Raw genomic sequence first — 19,708 nt, 5'->3', positions numbered from 1 at the left:
TACTCACTAAAGTTTAAAATGTGGAGTTTTGGCCACCGAACTTTGAAACATATCGTACGTTACTCACTATTATAACTGTTGAATTTTAAAAAGTATTGAATTTACAGTAAGTGATGTATATCATTTTTCAAAGTTCAGTGAGTAATGTACAATTCAGTTGTCAAAACTCGACATTTTAAATTTCAGTGGGTAATCGAAGATATAAACTTAAATTAGTGATCAAAACTCAATATTTTAAACTCCAATGATCAATCAAAGACATGACCTAAGTCTAGTGACTATTGGAACAATTAACTCTTCCTTTGCCGTGAACAAATGAGCTACTTCCCCTACAAATACCTTTCCCCAACCCTTCTCCTTGCACTGCAATCTCCTTGCACTGCAATCTCAATTTTCAAACTAGTTTTCGTAAGTCATCCAAATTAATTATCAAGGTAAGTTTCTTATGTTCGTCTTAAATTATTGCGGTTCAAAATCATTTTTTTTATTGAATTTGTAAACATATAGGGTTGTTCCTTGGTGGTGGACATTTTTCTCTTTTTGATTATGTTCTTTGAAATCCCTTCATTCCATGTTGAAAGTAAATTATTTGTGTAAGAATCTTGTAATTTATTTTATGATTATAGCTTTTTTTGTGCTAATATAAGATCTTGATTTGTATTTTTGATACCCTTGTGAAAGTAAATTATTTGTGTTAGAATCTAGTCATTAATGTTTTGATTATATCTTTTTTGGTTAGTATAAGATCTTGAATTGTATTCTTGAAAGTTTCTTTTTTGTTAGCTTACGACCTTGAATTACATTCTTGAAAGCCCTTTATTCCGTGGTGAAAGGTAAATATTTCTGTAATCTTGAATCAATTTCATGAGTATGGCTTTGTTTCTTTCAAGTACATTTTACCCCAATTAATGGGTGCTGGAAATTTATTTTGTAACTGAGATCTAGAATTATAACTTAACCCAATGGTGAAATGAATTGTTTGTTTTAGAATTTCATTATAACTATATGATTATGGCTCTGTTTTGCCAAAAAAATAAAAATTAAAAAATTAAAAATTAAATTAAATTAAAGAAAAATCTTACCCCAGTTAGTGGTTGCTAGAAATTTTAGTTCTGTAATCTAAGATCTCGAATGATACAGATGCAGATCTTTGTTAAGACCCTTACAGGCAAGACCATAACTCTTGAGGTCGAGAGTTCAGACACAATTGATAATGTTAAAGCTAAGATTCAGGATAAGGAAGGAATCCCTCCGGACCAACAACGTTTGATCTTCGCTGGTAAACAACTCGAGGACGGCCGGACACTAGCGGATTACAACATCCAAAAGGAGTCCACCCTCCACCTGGTTCTCCGCCTCCGTGGTGGCATGCAAATTTTTGTCAAGACCTTGACAGGAAAAACAATAACCTTGTAGGTTGAGAGTTCTGATACGATCGACAATGTTAAAGCTAAGATTCAAGATAAGGAAGGCATCCCTCCGGATCAACAACGTTTGATCTTTGCTGGAAAACAGCTGGAGGATGGCCGGACTCTGGCAGACTACAACATCCAAAAAGAGTCTACCCTCCACCTGGTCCTCCGCCTTCGTGGTTTCATGCAAATCTTTGTCAAAACCTTAACAGGAAAAACAATAACCTTGGAAGTTGAGAGTTCAGACACAATTGATAATGTTAAGGCGAAAATTCAAGATAAAGAAGGAATCCCTCCGGACCAACAAAGGCTTATATTTGCAGGCAAACAACTTGAAGATGGGAGGACCCTTGCGGATTATAATATCCAGAAGGAGTCGACCCTTCACCTTGTGTTGAGGCTGAGAGGCGGCATGCAAATTTTCGTCAAGACATTAACGGGGAAAACTATTACTTTGGAGGTTGAAAGTTCGGACACAATTGATAATGTTAAGGCAAAAATTCAAGATAAGGAAGGAATTCCACCAGACCAGCAGAGGTTAATCTTTGCTGGGAAACAGCTCGAGGACGGGAGGACTCTTGCCGATTATAATATCCAAAAGGAATCGACTCTTCACCTTGTGTTGAGGCTCAGGGGTGGTTTTTGAGCTTGGGTGTGAAAGATCAGGCGTCTTAAGAAATCAAGATTATAAATGTTTGTGCTGGTATATTACAAGACTGCTGCTTTTCTTGTTTTTGTTCCTTCAATGACTGGTTTGTGAACATGTGAATAAATTGTGTTGCGTTCAGATTGAATAAAATCAAGTGTTTTTTGTCTAAGATGCTGTCATGATTTTAGCACAATACTTTGTGGATTGCTGCATGTGCTTCTGGGAATAGCCTTGTTGCATTGAAACTCCATCTACCGTATGCAGATATCGTTCATCAGTAGAGGATTAATTGAATTTGAGATTTCTTTTGCCTAGTGTTCAGTGCCATAACACGAAATACGTGTAATGTTGAAAATGTTATATTGCATAAATAGTTCAAATTTAATGAATGCAATAACTCAGTACAAATGGTAACGCAGTACAGCATATAGAAGCCAGTGAAAACTTGTAACCTAAGCAACAAAGAATTTATCTGCTATGACTTAACGCAATCTCGAGATATTATTACTGTGACGAACAAAAATCCCAAAACTCCGAATCAGTCCCATGGACTTAACCAACATTCCTCAGGCAAAGTTGGGTATCTTTCAGTATCCTTGCAATAATCATATATTACAAGGTTCCTTTGTACCCAAGCAAAATCCTTTTTATTGCCCTCTGAAAGGTGCCAGGCATTGTACTGATCCCACCAGTTATCAGTGGTGGTGGATACACAGGCAGGGAAAGGGTCTTCCCACTGACAACCGTCTGCAGTGAAGTCCTTATAAGATGACACAAATGGTGCCTTTTCCCAGTCTGTCCTCTCGAGGCCGCCTCTCGTTGCCCAGTCATCTGCGTTCCAGATGCTTGAGAATAAGTACATTGGCTTCTCGTTTGGGAAGAAGTTGTTCGTGTAGTTTGCATTTTTGTATACTCTTATCGGAACTCTATCCACGAAAAACCTGTCTTGGAAAGTAATTAGAGGTAAGTTTTCGTCAAGAAAATAATCAGAAGTCTCTTTATCAAGGATCAATCCCATCTGCAGTGTTACAAGCATTATTGAATGAGTGATACTAAATCTATGTCATGTGTGTTAAGATTAAACTAGGATGATCTAATACAAAAACATGAATACCCAATATCTCGATGCACATTCCACGAGGTAATTGAACATATGATTAAGCTTCACACAGTCCAAAATTTCACTTCGATCTCAGGATTCGATTATTGATGCAGCATTACCTTTCACTTTTGCAACTAGTCAAGTACTAAGAAAAGGCTAACACAATGAATAAAACAGATAATTACACTATCTGATGATTGTTCCATAGAATGGAATAGGAGTGGAAATCTTCAGTAGGATCAAACCACAAACTGTGCCTCATCTCACGCCCACCAGTTCCATTCTTGTACACATTTGTTTGTAATAGATAAGGTTGCCCACTTCTATTCCCCAAGAACTCAAAATCCAGTTCATCTCTCTCTGGCCCTGCTGCATTTTCAGTACACATCTGCATCAAACACAATTTTCCACTAGAATCATAAACTGTTCGCTCATTCATGTTGAGTACTGCGTGCTCGACTTACATAATAAGCTGTTACGACTCCAGCTGAGTCGCCTCCCACCAGTTTCAGCTTCATGCTAAACCACCCAAATCTGTATCTTTGCTTGGTTATAAAACCACAACCTATGAACAAATACAAGAACCCTTCTAAAAAAAAAATTATTATGACGAAGATCAAATGATTATGTCATAAATATATAAATACCTGCTTGTTTGTCCAAGGAGAGGGACCAGGTTGATCCATCATCAGAAGTCTCGAAATTGTTGTCTGGACAGCTTTTACTAAAATTATCTTCGAATGAATTTGAATCTGCTGCTTTAGATAATTTACCAAATAAAGTAAAAAGAATTGCAATGAAGAAAAGATTGAAACATGAACAAGCCCTTCTCTCCATTTTCTGTAGAAGTTTGAAGAATGAGGCTTCTCAGCAAGATCTTGAAAAGATTATGAACAATAAATAGTATTTTTTATGCACTATTTGACAAACATAATATTGCTAATAGTAATATATATACAACTTGCTTCATTTCATATTATAAAAGCAGCCTTAACTATCGGTTCAACTAAAAAAACTGAGAATCGATCGAAAAGGGTTCGATTATATATTAATATAGAGTACTACATAAAGACACCGACAGGATTTAGAAAAAGATGGCCAGATGAGTTTGAGGAGAAGCCAGGCTGCCTACATATGTTTCCAAATTGTTGCTTGTAAGAACGTGATTGCATTTGATTGGTCTTATAATGATAAAAGGTTGCCAACTGGAAATGGTGCTCGTAAGAACAGTTTGATAGTATAGCATTCATGTTGTTCAATAGTGGTCAAGTCAACTGATTAAGTTAATTGAAAGAGATTAAAGTTTGTAATTGTAATTTGACTATCTTGTTTGGACTTAACTTTGGTTTGATTAAAATATGTTTTTTCGCCAAAAGCAGTGAAATTCTGCTGGGGAAAAGGGATGCTGTTAGAATTGTGTGGCCAACAAGATAAGGACTGGAAAGCTGAAGAAGATTAGTCACCTGGTAGAAATTAAAATTCAGATTTAAATCTATGTCAAAGTTAATAATTAATTTTAATCACACATTTCATAATGTTTATAAATTTCTAAACATGTATTTCATCAAATTTTATCAAAATCTACTAAAATTCTGATTTTTAATCCCTAACAAGCAGTAGTTAACTTTTTACTTAAATAATTTCTTACTTTTTAATTGAGGGAACACAATTAAAAGGGCTTGTTAGGATGGTTTTTCCAAGTGAAAAATGACATTTTTTTAAGAATATGTAGTTAAAATGTAGTGAAAAGTTATGAGTCTCGTAGAATTTGTAGTTGAAAATGATTTTTAAAACGAAAATTCCAAAAGCCATAAGGATTAAGGCTAATAATTATTCGGTAATCCTATTGATGAGAAGGCTTTAAAGTGAACATGTTGGATTAAAATAATTATTAAACCGTGACACACTGTTACCGGTTATTATGGGATGAGAGAGTTTATGTGTACAGAAAATGGGTTTGCAGAACTTTTGCAGAATACACACAACATGGGCGTGGATGATTTTTTTGGACAATATTTTAAACATTTGGAGCCCACCCCATGTGAGCATATGTAACAATTCTGTAAATCTATTCACGGTACAAATGGTTTAAGGCTTGTGGGATAATTTCCCTTTGCAATAGCGATATCTTGACGTTGGCTTCTAATAAATGAATTTGACTCCCCTTGGGTCTTGCGACAGTTTGGCCGAGTGGTCTAAGGCGCCAGATTTAGGCTCTGGTCCGAAAGGGCGTGGGTTCAAATCCCACAGCTGTCAAAATTTCTCTTTTTTCATTTCTTATGCATTTATCTTATTTTTCCCAAGTAAACACTTCGATGCAAATTTATTTGTTTATTTTTTAATTCAGAAGTATACATGTCACCTAGGCTGTCTAATGTTATTGTAGAATTTTACCTCATGAACCAAAAGCATATGTTCATGTACTCAACTTTGTATAAAAATCATAAATGAACTTACAATTCTATATTATACGTGAATTAATTTATTAATAAAAAATAATAGAAACATCGACATGACAAACACAGTCCCTACTTGGTGGAGACGTGACAATACATTTAACAAGTTAATTACGCTAATGGTTCATAATTTTATCCTTTGTATCAAAATTATACGTGAACTCACAAATTTGTATACCGCAACATACTCGAAATTGACTTCCAATAAACTTCAAATAGTTGGATTCAAAAACTAAAACATTTGCATTCCAAATGTTTCATTTCAACGAGAAAGTCATTTCAAGCACGCACTGCTTACTAATTTACGTGAATGTTTTAATAAGATAATTTTGGTGTGGATGGAGAAATCAATTTTGAAAATGTTTTTTAGCATTCAATTGAAGCTCATGAAAACAATCCAACAAAAACAGAGTTTGAACAATTATGAAAGCACCATGTGTCCTAAAATTGCTAAGAAGCTAGAGAACAAGAGGCATGCATCATCCCTTTCCACTTCTCAATAGCATGAGGTAAGTGACAATAGAACAAGTCTCGTTTGGAACATTTGGAAGACAAATATTTTAGTTTTTGAATTCAACTGTTTAGAGTTTATTGAATATTCTAAATTTAATGTCATAAATAACATAATTAAAAGGAATGAAAAAAAAAATCATATATTTTATAGAACACTGTTTGTCATGTGAATCATTCTGTTATTTTCGAAGAACAGATATTAATTCATGTATGGAAGAGATACAATTTCGTAAAATTCATTTATGATTTTGATACAAAGCTATGTTTGTGTATGAGTTCATGTAAGATTCATATAATTAATTTTTCAAGTATCTTTCATGTTATTGTTACATAGACACTTCGTTTGCTAGGTAAACTGTTCCGTTAATTTTAATTGATGAAAATCATTTCATGTATAAATAATATAACGTAAATTTGTGAATTCGTGTATAATTTTAGTATAAAATTAAGTTCAGATAAATAGAATATAGTTCATTTACCATTGGTGCTTTTAACCATTAATCATACTTTAAAAAAATATTAGCTGAGTAAATATTTAATTTTAATTTTTTAAAAAAAATTGAGAAAACAAAAGGAAGGAACAAAAATAGCAAAATCCGAACCGTCCCGAGCAGCGTACCAGCTTCGCCGCCGCGTCATCCACCGGAGTCCCCTATTTCCGCAGCAATTCCCCACCCCCTTCCCCCAGTCCCAGTCCCAGTCCCAGTCCGGCTCCGGCTCCGGCTCCGGCTCCGGCTCCGGCTCCGCCTCTTCACAATTTATCAGAATCAGATGTTTTCTCTACATTAAATTTCAGATCGGGGCAGATATTTGAAGTTTCGAACATGCAAAATTCATGGCTGCTGTACTTTTGCCTGCTGGTCTTCATTATAATACTCACTTTTCCAGTATTCGCTCATGGAAATGCGTGAGTATTATATTCACCATTTCTTTTCAAGATTTAAACTTATTTCTAGATTTGGGTAAAATTCCGCTTAGGTCTGGCATTATTTTGGTTGAATTAAGCACCAAATTGGTTTCATTTTTTGCTGAATTCTGCCATTTTTTTTATGAAGTTTAGCTTTTGAGATTGATTTTGTCACTGAGGAAATATAATTTTAAAAATCCACTCGACAATTTTTTGTTCCTTTTCTTTTTCGTTCTGTTCTATCTGCATAAGCATGTACGCTTCAAAATAAGTACAAGAAAGTAAACTCTTTTATTTCTGAACATGTTTGGATGTACCGTGTTGGAATTACTTGATTGGGGGTAAACTTGATTTCGAGCTAGCTCCCAATCATGCCTTCCCAGATAAAGATTCATTCAGTCTCTACAACACTTACCTTTACTCATAAAAAAGTTGTTTATTGAAAGTAGCTCCTTTTTACCACCAACTTAAGTAATTTATTTTCAATTTTAGATTACTAAAGAATTACTTTTTTGAAATTTACTCGTTTATGATTAATTATTTTACTTTAGGCAAACAAGTATGAGCCTCAGTCGTTACTAGTTGATTTAACAACAATTGACATGTAGAGTGTTTACTTCTTTTGCATATTTGGAAGCCTTACACTATAATTCACATGATTGACAGTAAAGTTTTGCCTGTGGGCGAGGAACTATTGAAGGAAACTTTACCATTACAAATGGGTTCACGCCTTTACGAATTGAAAGGGCTAAAGCCGCATACTTGGTATGAAGTGAAGATATCATATCCGGCTTCTGTATGTATGTTGAATTTGTATCTTTTTATTTTTCCTTTTAAAATATTAGAGCCATTAAAGACTTGCACCAATGTGATTAAATGAATGACAGATACCCTCTAGTTTCTCTTTACAATTAAAGAGAGGTAGTTCGGACTTGGGATTGAATATGGGAAGAAAATTGCTGAATACGGAAAAGTTGATTTTCAAGACTGATGGAATAGATTCATTCAGTGACCAGGTTTGATAATGCATCGCTGTCTTATGGATATTATCCTATTCTCTTCTGAGGTTTTGAATTTTGGAGTCCTTTTCTTTTTTCAGCAGGGATTGCATGTAATGGTAAATGTTGAGCCTGAAGGGGTGGTTGCAATACCAGGGAAACAGGAGAGGAAATTTGTAATATTTAATATAGGTAACCTAAAGTTCTGATTTGGTTCGTAGCATATTGCATAGCTTCATTTCATGCTTGTTCGAGTAATAGCAATGATTTTACCCAATATAATGCTAAGGATAGCTAGTATATCTTGAAGAAGATTCCTTTTGTTTGATGAGAAATAAAATGAAATATTGAGGATTCAAATACTGAGCCGGCTATTTTTAAACTAACAAAAAGAAAACTAACGTTGTGGTATACCAAAATCTTAAAGGAGAGAATTAGCTATATATTGGAGAATATTGTGCTCTCGCAGTTACAAATTGCTATTCCTATTTGAAGTTATTCTTATCTTTGTTAAGTGTATAATTTTTGGTTGGGTACTCTTAAGCTTCATGACATTGTTGTCTACCTTAATCATTGAGCTAGTAGTCACTTTATGAATATTAGGTTGCTTTGGATGAATCTAGGCGATTGTGTCATCCATTGTGGCATTGTTGTCTACCTTAATCATTGAGCTCGTAGTCACTTAATTAATATTAGGTTTCTTTGGATGAATCTAGGCGATTGTATCATCCATTGTGTGACATTGTTGTCTACTTTAATCATTGAGCTAATAGTCGCTTGATTAATATTTGGTTTCTTTGGATGAATCTGCTCGAAGCATGGTTCAAGATGTTAGTGCTTTGTTAAACAATCCTTGAATGTATTCATTTTATGTTGACTTCATCAATCATAAATGGATCCAACGGCTCTAATGACTGTAAAGGAAATAAGTCATGTTAAAAAGAAATGATCAATTGTACTACGATTTCTTTTCTTTGTGGTAGATTGTTAATTGATTTTGTCTTGCTGATATATTCTAAGTTGCTGGGAAGCGATGGGTATGCATACAAATGTAGTTTTTTCCGCTTATCATCTGCCTTGTATGTATTCTATTGTATATATCGCATGCACTTCCAAGTTCCATGCATTTGGCCCTGCCCATTAGTCTTCTCATTATATCGTATGTGATCTATGACAAATTCTAACATTATATATACTGCAGTTTGTGATGAGTTGTTTCTTGGCATTCCTTATGAAGCCTGGTACGTTGTATTTTTGGTATTGCTCTGCTTGGGCTTAGCTGTTGTCGTCCCGAGTTTTCTTCCGCAGTTTCTGCTACCGAGGAACAGAAGTCCATCTTTAACTGATACGGATGCTACAAAGGATTCATAACTTGATAGAATATTTTTACTTAGTTTAGGTGTTCTGTTTTTATATATTTGTCTGAGCAGTGGATTTTACTGCAAGTACTACAGTTTTGTGAACAGTGAGAGATTTTTAACATCCTATATTAGGTATTGAAATATTATTATTCAATATATTGAAACATATTTTCATTGAAATTTTGTGGCCATTACTTTATAAACAATTGCGATGTCCTTTTGTTGAGTCACTTGACAATTTAACTCTATGTATAAGCTTAACGTATCGTATACATTCAAAAATATGCAAGTAAACTTACGTGAAGGTTTTCGTCAATTACCTAAGGCATCCACAGAAATGGAGCTAAAATTGGAGTTGACAAAAAAAGTACTAAAAATTCGTTCATTGCCATATACAGTACTATTTTTTGTTAAATTCGAGATTTCCAATATTTTTGGTTGTATAGTGCACTATCATAAGAGCACCTTCAATGGTGATATAAAATTTAGTGTAAATTATTTTTATATACCGGTAAATTTAAATTTTGTTCCAATGATTCATTTTTTACCTTTCGTGGATGTTTTATATTCTGTCAAAAAATGCAATTTGTATTTTTTTTGCATCTCTTCATTGGAGAGGTTTTCAATTACTTTAAAGATCTAAAATATAATTTAAATTTATTTTACACCATGATTGGAGATGCTCTAAAGGACCGAACAAATTCGTCGTAAAAACATTTCCTCATTTATGTACTCCATGTGAGTAAGCAGAAACCCCGACTTTAGTTTAAGCTGGAGAAAACTAGTATGAGTCACACCGTAGAGAAGCCGCCTCGTTCTTCCAACATGATGCTTCTCTTTGCAGCAGGAAAAAGAGCGACATTGCGTCCAAATGCTGTTTGTTCGCAAACCCCAAAATTTCTCCATCAAAATCTTTTTCTCAACTTCAATATCAAAATCAAAATCAAAATCAACTCCCAATTGGAGAAGTCAAATCAAAGAAACCCAACTAATCTCCCAAGTTTCTAAAATCTTGTTACAAAGGCACACCAAATTTTGGAACCCACTTCTCAAGTCCCTCAAATTTTCATCCAGTTTTAGTCCACCGCTCTTCCTCCAAATCCTCAAGCAAATCCAAACCCACCCTGATGTGTCCCTTAATTTCTTCAAATGGGCCAAGAAAAATCTCAATTTTGAACCGGACCTCCGAGCATTGTGCAAGATGACCCGGATACTTTTCGGGTTCGGGCTGTCCAAACCCGCTAGACCCCTATTGGATAAATTGGTTCGAGACTATCCTCCAAACCTATTTGTGTCTTCATTGATTAAAGGTTCTGACTTTCACCTTATATCCTTTACTCTAAGTGCTCTTCTTGAATGTTTTTGCCATAAGTGTATGTATTTGCAAGCTTTGGAGGTTTATAATAGGGGAAAAGATTATGGAGTTATAGTTACTATAGATAGTTGTAATGCATTGCTGAAGTTGTTAAGTGATGAAAATGAGATAAGATTGGCTTGGTGCTTTTATGGTTCAATGATTAGAAATGGGGTTTTTGAGAATCAGTGTACGTGGTCTTTGATTGCCAAAATTTTATATACAGATGGAAAATTTGAGAGAATCGCCTGGGTTTTAGACTTGGGAATTTATACTCCCGTGATGTATAATTTGTTAATTGAGTGTTATAGTAAAAAAGGAGAGTTCAGAGCTGCTTTTGGTTATCTAGATGAGATGTGCAGTAAAAAAATTGAGCCGAGTTTTAGTACTTATAGCTCCATTCTTGACGGGGCTTGTAAGTATCAAGATGCAGGAGTGAGTGATAAAGTACTAAATTCTATGATGGAGCTGGGTTATCTCCCAGAATATCTTGTTTCTGAGTATGATTTTATTATTCAGAAACTTTCTGGTTTGGGAAATACACATGCTGCAGATTTCTTCTTCAAGAGATCTTTTGATGAGAAGATCCAACTACAACATAATACCTATGGATGTATGCTTGAATCATTATCCAAGGAAGGCAGAGTGAAGGATGCAATTGCGCTGCATCACATTATGCTGGGAAGGAAAATTGTGGTTAATGAGAGTTGTTATAGTGCATTTACAAGTGCTCTTTGCGAAGAAAATCCGTCAGAGGAAGTTAGCAAATTGTTAGTTGATGTGATAAGAAGAGGTTTCAGTCCTGCAGCAGAACTTTCTAAATATATTAATAGACAATGTGCTGAAGGTCGATGGAGAGAGGTAGAAGAGCTCTTGAACGAAATGCTTGATAGAGGGTGTTTTCTAGATTCTATTTCGTGTGGTTCATTGGTGAAACATTACTGCTTAAGCAAAAAAATCAATTCAGCAATAGCGTTGCATAATAAATTGAAGGGATTGGAAGGTACTTTGGATGCAAGAGCATATAATGTACTTCTCACCGGGCTCTTCGAAGAGAGAAGGGTTGAAGAAGCACTCGGGGTGTTTGAATACATGAGAACGCATAAAATGCTGAGCAGTGAAAGTTTTTCACTTGTGATAAGAGGTCTCTGTCAGGTCAAGGAATTGAGGATAGCCATGAAATTACACAATGAAATGTTAGAGTTAGGACTTAAGCCTGATGGAAGAATGTATAAACGACTAATTTCTGGTTTTGGATGATTCCAATCCTCTGAGCGGATCATATTCATTTCTGATCTCTCATTGTTGCTGGCTGGAGATCAACGTATAAATACTGCTTGACATGCCCTTTTGTCTGCTCATTCTTCTGTGTATGATCAAATAATTTGACACCAGAGAGAGACAAATTAATCTAGGAAATATCGACACAGGTAATTATTTTCCGTTCTCTCAAATCTTTACTGAAAACTCGGTCCAATCCTTTCAGTAAAGCATTGAGCTGTAAATAGTTCAGATAGCTGTTTTCTCCATTTCTCATGATTGCTAATTCTTGTTAAGACGGTATTTGTTCTAGGCCCAAATTCAAGACATGGATGATAATGACAATGAATCTTTTTCCGCTCACTCTAAATGTGAATGCTTGAGACAAAAGAGGTAAAAAAAAAAAAAAGAAGCTTTTGGTGATGCTATCATTGATGGTGTGATCCATAGTTCATTGTCAAGACAATGGATAGAATGGAGAATATAACCCAACAAATATTTGGAGCTCGTAACAACAATTGTGAGTTCGAATAGAGCCTCTCACTAGGATTGAGTATTAAGGATGAGCTTCTAGCTTTTCAGATATTTGAATACTTTTAAGGATGTAAACTGAATTTGTTTTTAGAATTATGTTAAGTGTATGGTGTATATCTTTGTGTACATTCCATTGTATTTCCAAAAATGTTAGGCGGGAGGTGTGTTTTTTTTTATAAAAAAAATTGTCCAATCATGTATCGTCACATGACACAAAATAAAAAATGATGTGCATGTAGATGATTGTTGATCTTACGCTTTTAAGAGAACATAGTAGTGGTTGCACAGAATTGTGTTGAATGTTCACTTATTTTGGAGAATGTTGAGAACTTTGAAAACTTGTTTTAAATTGTGTCGTCTTCCTATTATTGTAGTTCATTTTTTTAATGGAATGGAGTTTGCTTGTTCTTTACAAAGTTGGAGTTATTGTTTTATCATAGTAATGTTCCATTGTGTTTTATTTCAAGAATTTAACATGTTTATTATGATTTATACAGATTGATAGAGACGAGGATGCAATAACTACTTTTGTTTTTTTAATTATGTTGATGTGTTGTGAATTTTATATTTTATTTCTAAATAGTTTGACATTTATCTTTATTTATTTATTCTGGAGGTGTGTCTACTAAACTAAACAAGATTAATAACATTGTCAAAAATATTATTTTTAATACTATTTTTATATTAATACAATACAACTTAATCCACCTTAATTAATTATCTCTCTCTCGACCCGTTTCCCTTATTCAAATACGGCTTAACAATCTTTTTATTTGTTGAAGCTCATAAACCTTCCTGGAAACTTCGTGTGTTCGATAACCATAAAACCCGTCTTTCCCCAAATGCTGAATGTGTCATTAGTGTTTTGGAGCGAGACTTGGGAAGGGGAGACTGCGTTTGAATTGATACGATACTATGGCTTCAACGTGCTAGACATGAAAGTAATAATCTGTATAGAACTACGTGTTTTTTAAGTTTAGATGATAGCTCTTACACCTCGCATGAGTATGTAAATAGAACAACGCTTTGAAAGTACTTAACCTTAAAGACGTGATTGTGGTATCTTATTTTGAATGCTTAATTCTCATCCTCATCTTTGGATTGAGATTTTGATGCATTGAGGGACATACGAACAATGAATGACCCGATCAAATAATCATTGATTGTAAAATATTGAGAATTTGATAGGCAATAGAGCGACGTGTCAAATCAATATCATTCAATCAACTGAAAAATAAGAAACTCTAGTCATGGTATCTTAATCAAAACCTTAAAAGCCTATTATATGAGAAATCACACTCCTTAAAATTAAAGTAGGACCAAATGACAAAATAAGAAAAAGGAATTATTTTTCTCACCACCCTCAATTCATTACTACATTTTCTATAAAAATTCAACACAATTAGATCATTAACGATCACAACTCTCTCTAAGACATGAATTTTTGACGTTCTTGATCATGCTACATGTCATCGGTAGCATTCACTATCCAAAAACACCCATAATATTTTGAGGAATATTTCAAGATCCAATCTGAAATTACGGAAAGCAGCTGTCTGAATGTGACCAACACACTTCCATATCAATAAATACCAAATTCTATGCATATCAAACGTGGCTCCAACAATTGAACAAACTTGCTTATAAAATAATACAACACACAACTGTAATCGTTAATAAGGTTGTTGAGTTTTAATATTTGTGTTCTTTGATAATTATTCTGAAAGAAGATGGGAAATAAATCTAATCACAAAAAATCCCATTTGCATTAAAATAGTAAACACGATTCTGGGAAATGGCCATCAAGAATAAAGAATGAAATGTTTTTGAACACTTGGGGTCCTAAAGTTATATTGCTTTATATTATTAACTAAGACCAAGTTTGGTAGGTATGTTTAAATAGGATTAGGCATTCAGAAAATATGATTTTAATTTATTTCTCTTACATAATGTTGTGTAGGACTCGATTGTTCACTTTACCAACAAAATATATAAGTAGATAAGCATTAGGTTACTATCTACTTATATAAGTAGATAAGCATTAGGTTGCCCTCCGAGGTATAGCCCAGTGGTGCAAAAGATAAGAGTGAGGTTATTTCACGCTTTGCTGGCAGCCGCAGTGTAGGGGTTCGATTCTTGAAACATGAAATTGGACTCCTTGTAAACGCAGTGTACATGCAGCTCTTGTTCTCTAACCTATTAGGTCACATTCCGCAATTTACCTCCCTCACAAAACTCGAGGGGCAGGGTGGGGCGGGGGCCCTCAAAGTTGGGGTTCAACCTTTTTTTTTTTTAGATAAGCATTATGTTTTGACTTGTAATTTTCTTTTTGTCCAATTTCCAATAATTATCACTGAATGCTATCTCACAAATGCTTTAGTAGAAGATAAATATATCGAATCATGGATTTAAGATTTTTTATCTAGTGCGGTTTTATATTGAACGATTACTTGAGCTAAAATGACGAGATAATTAATTCCCCAATATCTTTTTTTTTAGGTATTAAATTAAAATCTATGGTACGATATTTGATAATTATTCTGAAAGCTGATGAGAAATAAAGACAATAAAAAAAAAATCCCTATTGAATTGAAAATGTAATAATAAAAGATTTGGGGAAATGGATGTATGATCATCAAGAATAAAGAATGAAATGTTTTTGATAGTTGGGATCCTAAAGATATAATAAGGGCAAGTTCGTTACGATGTTCTTGGATAGGACTTAATTGTAAAGTAGACACGATTATTATTATTATTATCTCTTCTAATGTAGTTCAATTTTCAATGGTCGAATTTATCAACAAATAATAAGGGTATTAGGGTTTTGACATTTATTTTAAGCAAATGTATTCGGTTTTAGCTTGTTATTAATTTTTTTTTTGTACAATTTTCTATAATAATCATTAAATACTATCTCATGAAACTTATTATTAAGTTGAAAATAAAATTATTTGTAGTAATATTTTCAGCATTGTGCTCTCATATATAAGTCGGATTTTATGTCATCTCAAATGCACGGCAAGTAAAATTTCCATAATTTATGAGGCGTCAAAACTTGAATCAAAGTTTTTCGTCCACCGTAATTCTACATTGAATGATTACTTAAGCTAAAATAGCGACTTAATTTATTCAATAATGTTAAACAAAGAATTAGTTCATTGAATTATAATTGACAAAAGATCAATGAATAAAATTAGAGAATTTCTTATTTAGTTGAAAGTTTGTCTTGAAATCCACCACTCACCCTTGTTTTGGGAGTTTTAGTGGTTGTCGAAAACTCCATTTTCTCTCTCCTCTTTCTTCTCCCTCTCTCTCTCTCTTCTTCAGTTACACCCTAATTATTAATTTTTTTGCTTCTTTCTTGATTAATCTAAGAACCCTTTATCCAATTTTTGTTTTGCATGTATTCTTATGTAACTATGCATATACGTACCAAAAGCATTTGAATGAATTCTGGAAATGTAGCCGGAGCGGGAGGAGAAGCAGCTTCTGTATCGTATATCCTTCTCTGAAAAGGTAAGATTCTATGTGCTGTATTGAAAATAAATCATTAAAAAAGTATTATATTACTAGGTGTTTATGTATTCCGTTGTAAATATACTTAGATACCAAAAAGTTCATACAGTTGCATCGAAAAAATACCATTCTCGTAAGGTAGGTTGTCTCTTTCTAAAAAATCAATCCTTCGTGCACCTGATTTGATGCTGAAATTCCTTTCTTTCTGCTTTTTCATATTCATTATTTTCATGGAAAAAGGTTGAAAGTATTTGTTTTTGATCATTTAATGCGTTTGCTTTTGAAATAGGCAAAGGAACACTTCTCTTGCATTTCGATTTGGCTGTTCTTTCCTCTGATTGTGGCTCATATCCTTCTCTTCAATGGGGACAAAAATCAAAGGGATCTACAAAGGCTTCAAATATACTTTATCTCAAATCTTTGGTAATTTCCTCACATCTGTACATACCTTTGTTATATATATATTTGGTTTCACGTCCTACTGTTAACCTACCTCAAAATTCCTAGTCGGATTAGGGGCCGGTTCACGAGTTTTTGGTGATTTTTGGGGGCCGGGCTAAGTTGAAAACTTGTTTTTTCTTGTAGTTGTGAAGGAGCGTGAAATGGAGATTGGCTTCCCAACAGACGTCAAGCATGTGGCACACATTGGGTGGGATGGCCCCTCCGGTAGTGCACCCAGTTGGGTACGTGCGGTCCATATTTTTTTTCTTTCAAAATTTCAATTAGATTTACTTCGCACATTCAAGAATTTATTCTCCTATTCAATGAATATTGACCATTTTTTATTTATTTTTTGATATGTAGATGAATGAATTCAAGACAGGGCCTGATTATGCGGCAACTTCAATTGGTAATTCTGGTTCTGCACTTTCTCCATGGTCATCTCTAGGTTGGTTCTTGAAATCTCCTTTCCCAACCTTTTCTTCTCTCCGTATTTATCCTTTAGATTTATATTATAAATAATTCATCTGCTTGTTAGCGAGATGGAGTGTAATTGGAGTAGTTATATTGCATCCCTCATTTCAAAACCGACATCTAAGGTGAATCACGAAATCGATCTTTTCTTAAAATTAGTCCCCATTAAGTCGCTCCTATTTGAAATGTAAGTCATCCAAAAAAGTTTATCTGCTCTGCTACCAATTTTTATAGGTTTGACAGAAAACTAACACGCACGAGAGAGTGCCCAGTGTACTTATAAGCTCGTAAGTTAAATCTTGACTTGACACGAGACATAGTTAGATTCAATTACAAAAAACTTTTTGACACTTGCAAAGGGCATTGTCAAGAATTCAAGAAAGGACTATCATGTGCAATGTCCCAAATCAGATAAGTGCAAAAATTTATCACGGGGTGACAAATTTGATTGAGAAATTATATATGTATGTCCTGTATATTGTTGTATTTTAGACCTAAATTTTGAGAGATTTGGTATTGTTCCCAAGATTCTTTGCCTCAAAACTGGGGAAATTTTGGCTCATCTGTCACGAGATGTTTTACATTGTACCATCTATCTAGAAATGGCCCATGGAAAAAGACAGATTTTCTGGCATATAATCCTTATGTTGCTCCTAGAGCATATTTTAGTGGTGTAAAGGAAAATGGTGAGATATAGTCAATCTTGTTGATAGTCACAGTGTGAGGGTTCGATTCCTGAAACATGGATTGAGACTTTTTGTGGGTACCAGTGTACAGACAGCTCTTGTTCCTTGGCATTTTGGGGCACATCCCGCGATTAACCTCTCTTACAATGCTCTAGGGAAGGGAAGGGACGGGACGGGGCGGGCTGGGCGGTGGGGGACCCTTAAGGTTGGGATTCAACATTTTTTTTTTTTAATCCTTATGTTACGTGTAAACTGATAGATTAACATTAGTGCCTTAACTGTACAACATCTGAAGACAGACATACTAGTATAATAAATAAGATTTTAATATTTTTTTCTTTAATACTGTCTAGCACTGTTAAGTTGACTTGATTGTGTTTATATGTCTGAAATAGACTTTGGAGAATCTAGGCGGCTGCAATCAGGATCGGATATGTTCAGTGACATACCCTCAACAGAGCTTCCTAACATCCCTAAGAAGCCGAAAAGGAAGAAGTCCAAATCAACTTCTTCTCCTAAGTCGAGTTCGTCGTCAAGATCATCAAGGGCAGCAAAATCGAAAGCCAAATTGGTCGAAGGCAATCCCAATCCGACAAATATCGAAGTGGCATAATACATTTACAGATTTTGATCATATGAAATCATAAAGAGAAATTTTTTCCACTCTTGTAATGTTGGATAAAGTTTGCATATGTTTAGGGGGTGCATTGCATATGAGATTGAGATCAGAATCAGGAGGGGGGGACTAGAAAAAAGAAAAATTATATTTATCAAATATTCAAACCTGAGATTTATTTTGAGAAATTAAATTTTCTTGGTCTGTTTTTTTTTTTTTTTTTCCTTCATATTTTGGTCCGTCCTTTGAAGCAAGATGAGGAAGGGGCATGTAAAAAGTTAGAGAATTATTTAAATTGCCTTGAAAGTTGAAACTATCTCCATTTTTGCTTTTCGTTCTCCTCTTTCAATTCGAACTTCTGATTATCCTCAGTATCACTCGACATTTTCAGTACCATTGTCTAAAGAAAAAATTTATCGGGCTGTGCAGAGTTCTCGGCGGCCTCAAAATATGCCTTATCGTCACTGCAAATTCTCTGTGGTGCTGCTCGTCCGGCCCCTCACCAAACTCAAGCCAAAACAGCCAAAATCGTCACCCAATCCTTCACTTCAGAATACATAAAATAAATGTTGGGGATATTACACCGATTAATATACATACATCATATTCATAAAACTTATCATTCATATGTGTGAAATCGAAACATAATTCGACTTACCAATATTGGATTTGAGAAGATGAAATGATAACTACTGAAGCTACAACGTGACGACGGATTTAATCTTTTCATTCTTCAACGAAAAACTTTCTTCATATAAACCTTTCATAATTATCAAAAGAAAGTTAGCATTTTGTCTAGCTAATCGAAACAAAAGTTAAAAGAAATCAGAAAATAAAATAGGAAACGCCAGTGTTTGGATTGGTCGAGACAAGTGTTTGACACTTTCTCTTTAAGATGAATTTGTCCCTCATCGGTCCTAATGGTTTTCGACAATCATCTTCCAAGATGCAACTACCACGTCTCACTATAGGAGCACTCCAAATTACGTAGACAAATGAATGAACTCTTAATAGAATTCTCTCTCTCCTGAATCATGATTTTATGCAAGAAAAGGCCACTTCTACAAAGTGTTTTTATGCAATGTAAACAAAAGAAATAATATGGAATTATGAAAATGAATGGATACTGTTACGCCCCTAGCTGAACCACCTCAGAATATCCACCACAAGGCACTCCGATCTGCTAGACACCCACCCGAAGTGGTTCCGAAGTAATCTCTCCAATGTCACAACCTGCTATCACACTGTGCGCCACAGACAATTCTGCCGAACTGACCGAAGCGCCCTCGCCCATGATGTCGAGGCGAAGTGCACTCCGAGGACCTCTGTTAGAAGATACGTCGCCAATTTCAGAAGGAAATCTTTGTCAAGATCTTTTCTGCCCCTAAGGTTTAAATTGATTTGACGTCTTCATGAGACTAGTTGATGT

The 19,708-nt window shown here is 34.5% G+C and overlaps 4 protein-coding genes, 1 non-coding gene and 1 pseudogene across 6 annotated transcripts; 5 read left to right on the top strand and 1 right to left on the bottom strand.

The window, feature by feature from the left end:
- Window positions 1-442: 442 nt before the first annotated feature.
- Window positions 443-2,230, top strand: LOC111402437 (annotated as a pseudogene).
- Window positions 2,231-2,407: 177 nt separating this feature from the next.
- Window positions 2,408-4,314, bottom strand: LOC111402438 (probable xyloglucan endotransglucosylase/hydrolase protein 8). The gene is made up of 4 exons (XM_023030732.1): window positions 3,811-4,314; window positions 3,628-3,728; window positions 3,349-3,551; window positions 2,408-3,002 (listed from the first exon to the last, which is right to left on the bottom strand). The coding sequence occupies exons 1-4, from the start codon at window positions 3,998-4,000 to the stop codon at window positions 2,600-2,602; spliced, it is 897 nt and encodes a 298-aa protein (XP_022886500.1). The 5' UTR covers window positions 4,001-4,314; the 3' UTR covers window positions 2,408-2,599.
- A 1,025-nt stretch (window positions 4,315-5,339) lies between these two features.
- On the top strand, window positions 5,340-5,419 carry TRNAL-UAG. The gene has a single exon. It is a non-coding gene; the product is annotated as a tRNA-Leu (tRNA).
- Window positions 5,420-6,700: 1,281 nt separating this feature from the next.
- On the top strand, window positions 6,701-9,578 carry LOC111402439. 2 transcript variants are annotated; one of them, XM_023030734.1, is made up of 5 exons: window positions 6,701-7,039; window positions 7,706-7,835; window positions 7,927-8,055; window positions 8,142-8,229; window positions 9,239-9,578. In XM_023030734.1, the coding sequence occupies exons 1-5, from the start codon at window positions 6,957-6,959 to the stop codon at window positions 9,406-9,408; spliced, it is 600 nt and encodes a 199-aa protein (XP_022886502.1). In that variant the 5' UTR covers window positions 6,701-6,956; the 3' UTR covers window positions 9,409-9,578. The 2 variants fall into 2 exon arrangements, with proteins under 2 accessions (XP_022886502.1, XP_022886501.1); XM_023030733.1 differs by having other exon boundaries at window positions 8,139-8,229.
- A 630-nt stretch (window positions 9,579-10,208) lies between these two features.
- On the top strand, window positions 10,209-12,906 carry LOC111402436 (pentatricopeptide repeat-containing protein At4g21170). Its single transcript, XM_023030731.1, has 2 exons — window positions 10,209-12,182; window positions 12,326-12,906. Exon 1 carries the CDS (start codon window positions 10,270-10,272, stop codon window positions 12,010-12,012), a length of 1,743 nt encoding a protein of 580 aa, XP_022886499.1. The 5' UTR covers window positions 10,209-10,269; the 3' UTR covers window positions 12,013-12,182; window positions 12,326-12,906.
- A 2,865-nt stretch (window positions 12,907-15,771) lies between these two features.
- On the top strand, window positions 15,772-18,410 carry LOC111402435 (CRIB domain-containing protein RIC10-like). Its single transcript, XM_023030729.1, has 5 exons — window positions 15,772-16,062; window positions 16,352-16,485; window positions 16,648-16,745; window positions 16,867-16,951; window positions 18,059-18,410. The coding sequence occupies exons 2-5, from the start codon at window positions 16,425-16,427 to the stop codon at window positions 18,274-18,276; spliced, it is 462 nt and encodes a 153-aa protein (XP_022886497.1). The 5' UTR covers window positions 15,772-16,062; window positions 16,352-16,424; the 3' UTR covers window positions 18,277-18,410.
- Window positions 18,411-19,708: the final 1,298 nt, after the last annotated feature.

Source organism: Olea europaea, chromosome 10, assembly GCF_002742605.1.
Source record: "Olea europaea var. sylvestris chromosome 10, O_europaea_v1, whole genome shotgun sequence".
Taxonomy (NCBI): domain Eukaryota; kingdom Viridiplantae; phylum Streptophyta; class Magnoliopsida; order Lamiales; family Oleaceae; genus Olea; species Olea europaea.
This window is presented reverse-complemented; position numbering and strand designations above follow the sequence as displayed.

Bases quoted from the DNA above. Each gene is read 5' to 3' on its own strand.
- LOC111402438 (XM_023030732.1), bottom strand. From the start codon at position 4,000: ATGGAGAGAAGGGCTTGTTCATGTTTCAATCTTTTCTTCATTGCAATT. The intron at 3,552-3,627 runs GTAAGTCGAGCA...TGTTTGATGCAG, and splicing joins GAGTCGTAACAGCTTATTAT to ATGTGTACTGAAAATGCAGC. The intron at 3,003-3,348 runs GTAATTATCTGT...TTTCCAAGACAG, and splicing joins TGGAACAATCATCAGATAGT to GTTTTTCGTGGATAGAGTTC.
- LOC111402439 (XM_023030733.1), top strand. From the start codon at position 6,957: ATGCAAAATTCATGGCTGCTGTACTTTTGCCTGCTGGTCTTCATTATA. The intron at 7,040-7,705 runs GTGAGTATTATA...CATGATTGACAG, and splicing joins GTATTCGCTCATGGAAATGC to TAAAGTTTTGCCTGTGGGCG. The intron at 8,056-8,138 runs GTTTGATAATGC...TTCTTTTTTCAG, and splicing joins TAGATTCATTCAGTGACCAG to CAGGGATTGCATGTAATGGT.
- LOC111402436 (XM_023030731.1), top strand. From the start codon at position 10,270: ATGCTGTTTGTTCGCAAACCCCAAAATTTCTCCATCAAAATCTTTTTC.
- LOC111402435 (XM_023030729.1), top strand. From the start codon at position 16,425: ATGGGGACAAAAATCAAAGGGATCTACAAAGGCTTCAAATATACTTTA. The intron at 16,486-16,647 runs GTAATTTCCTCA...TTTTTCTTGTAG, and splicing joins TACTTTATCTCAAATCTTTG to TTGTGAAGGAGCGTGAAATG. The intron at 16,952-18,058 runs GTTGGTTCTTGA...TGTCTGAAATAG, and splicing joins TTCTCCATGGTCATCTCTAG to ACTTTGGAGAATCTAGGCGG.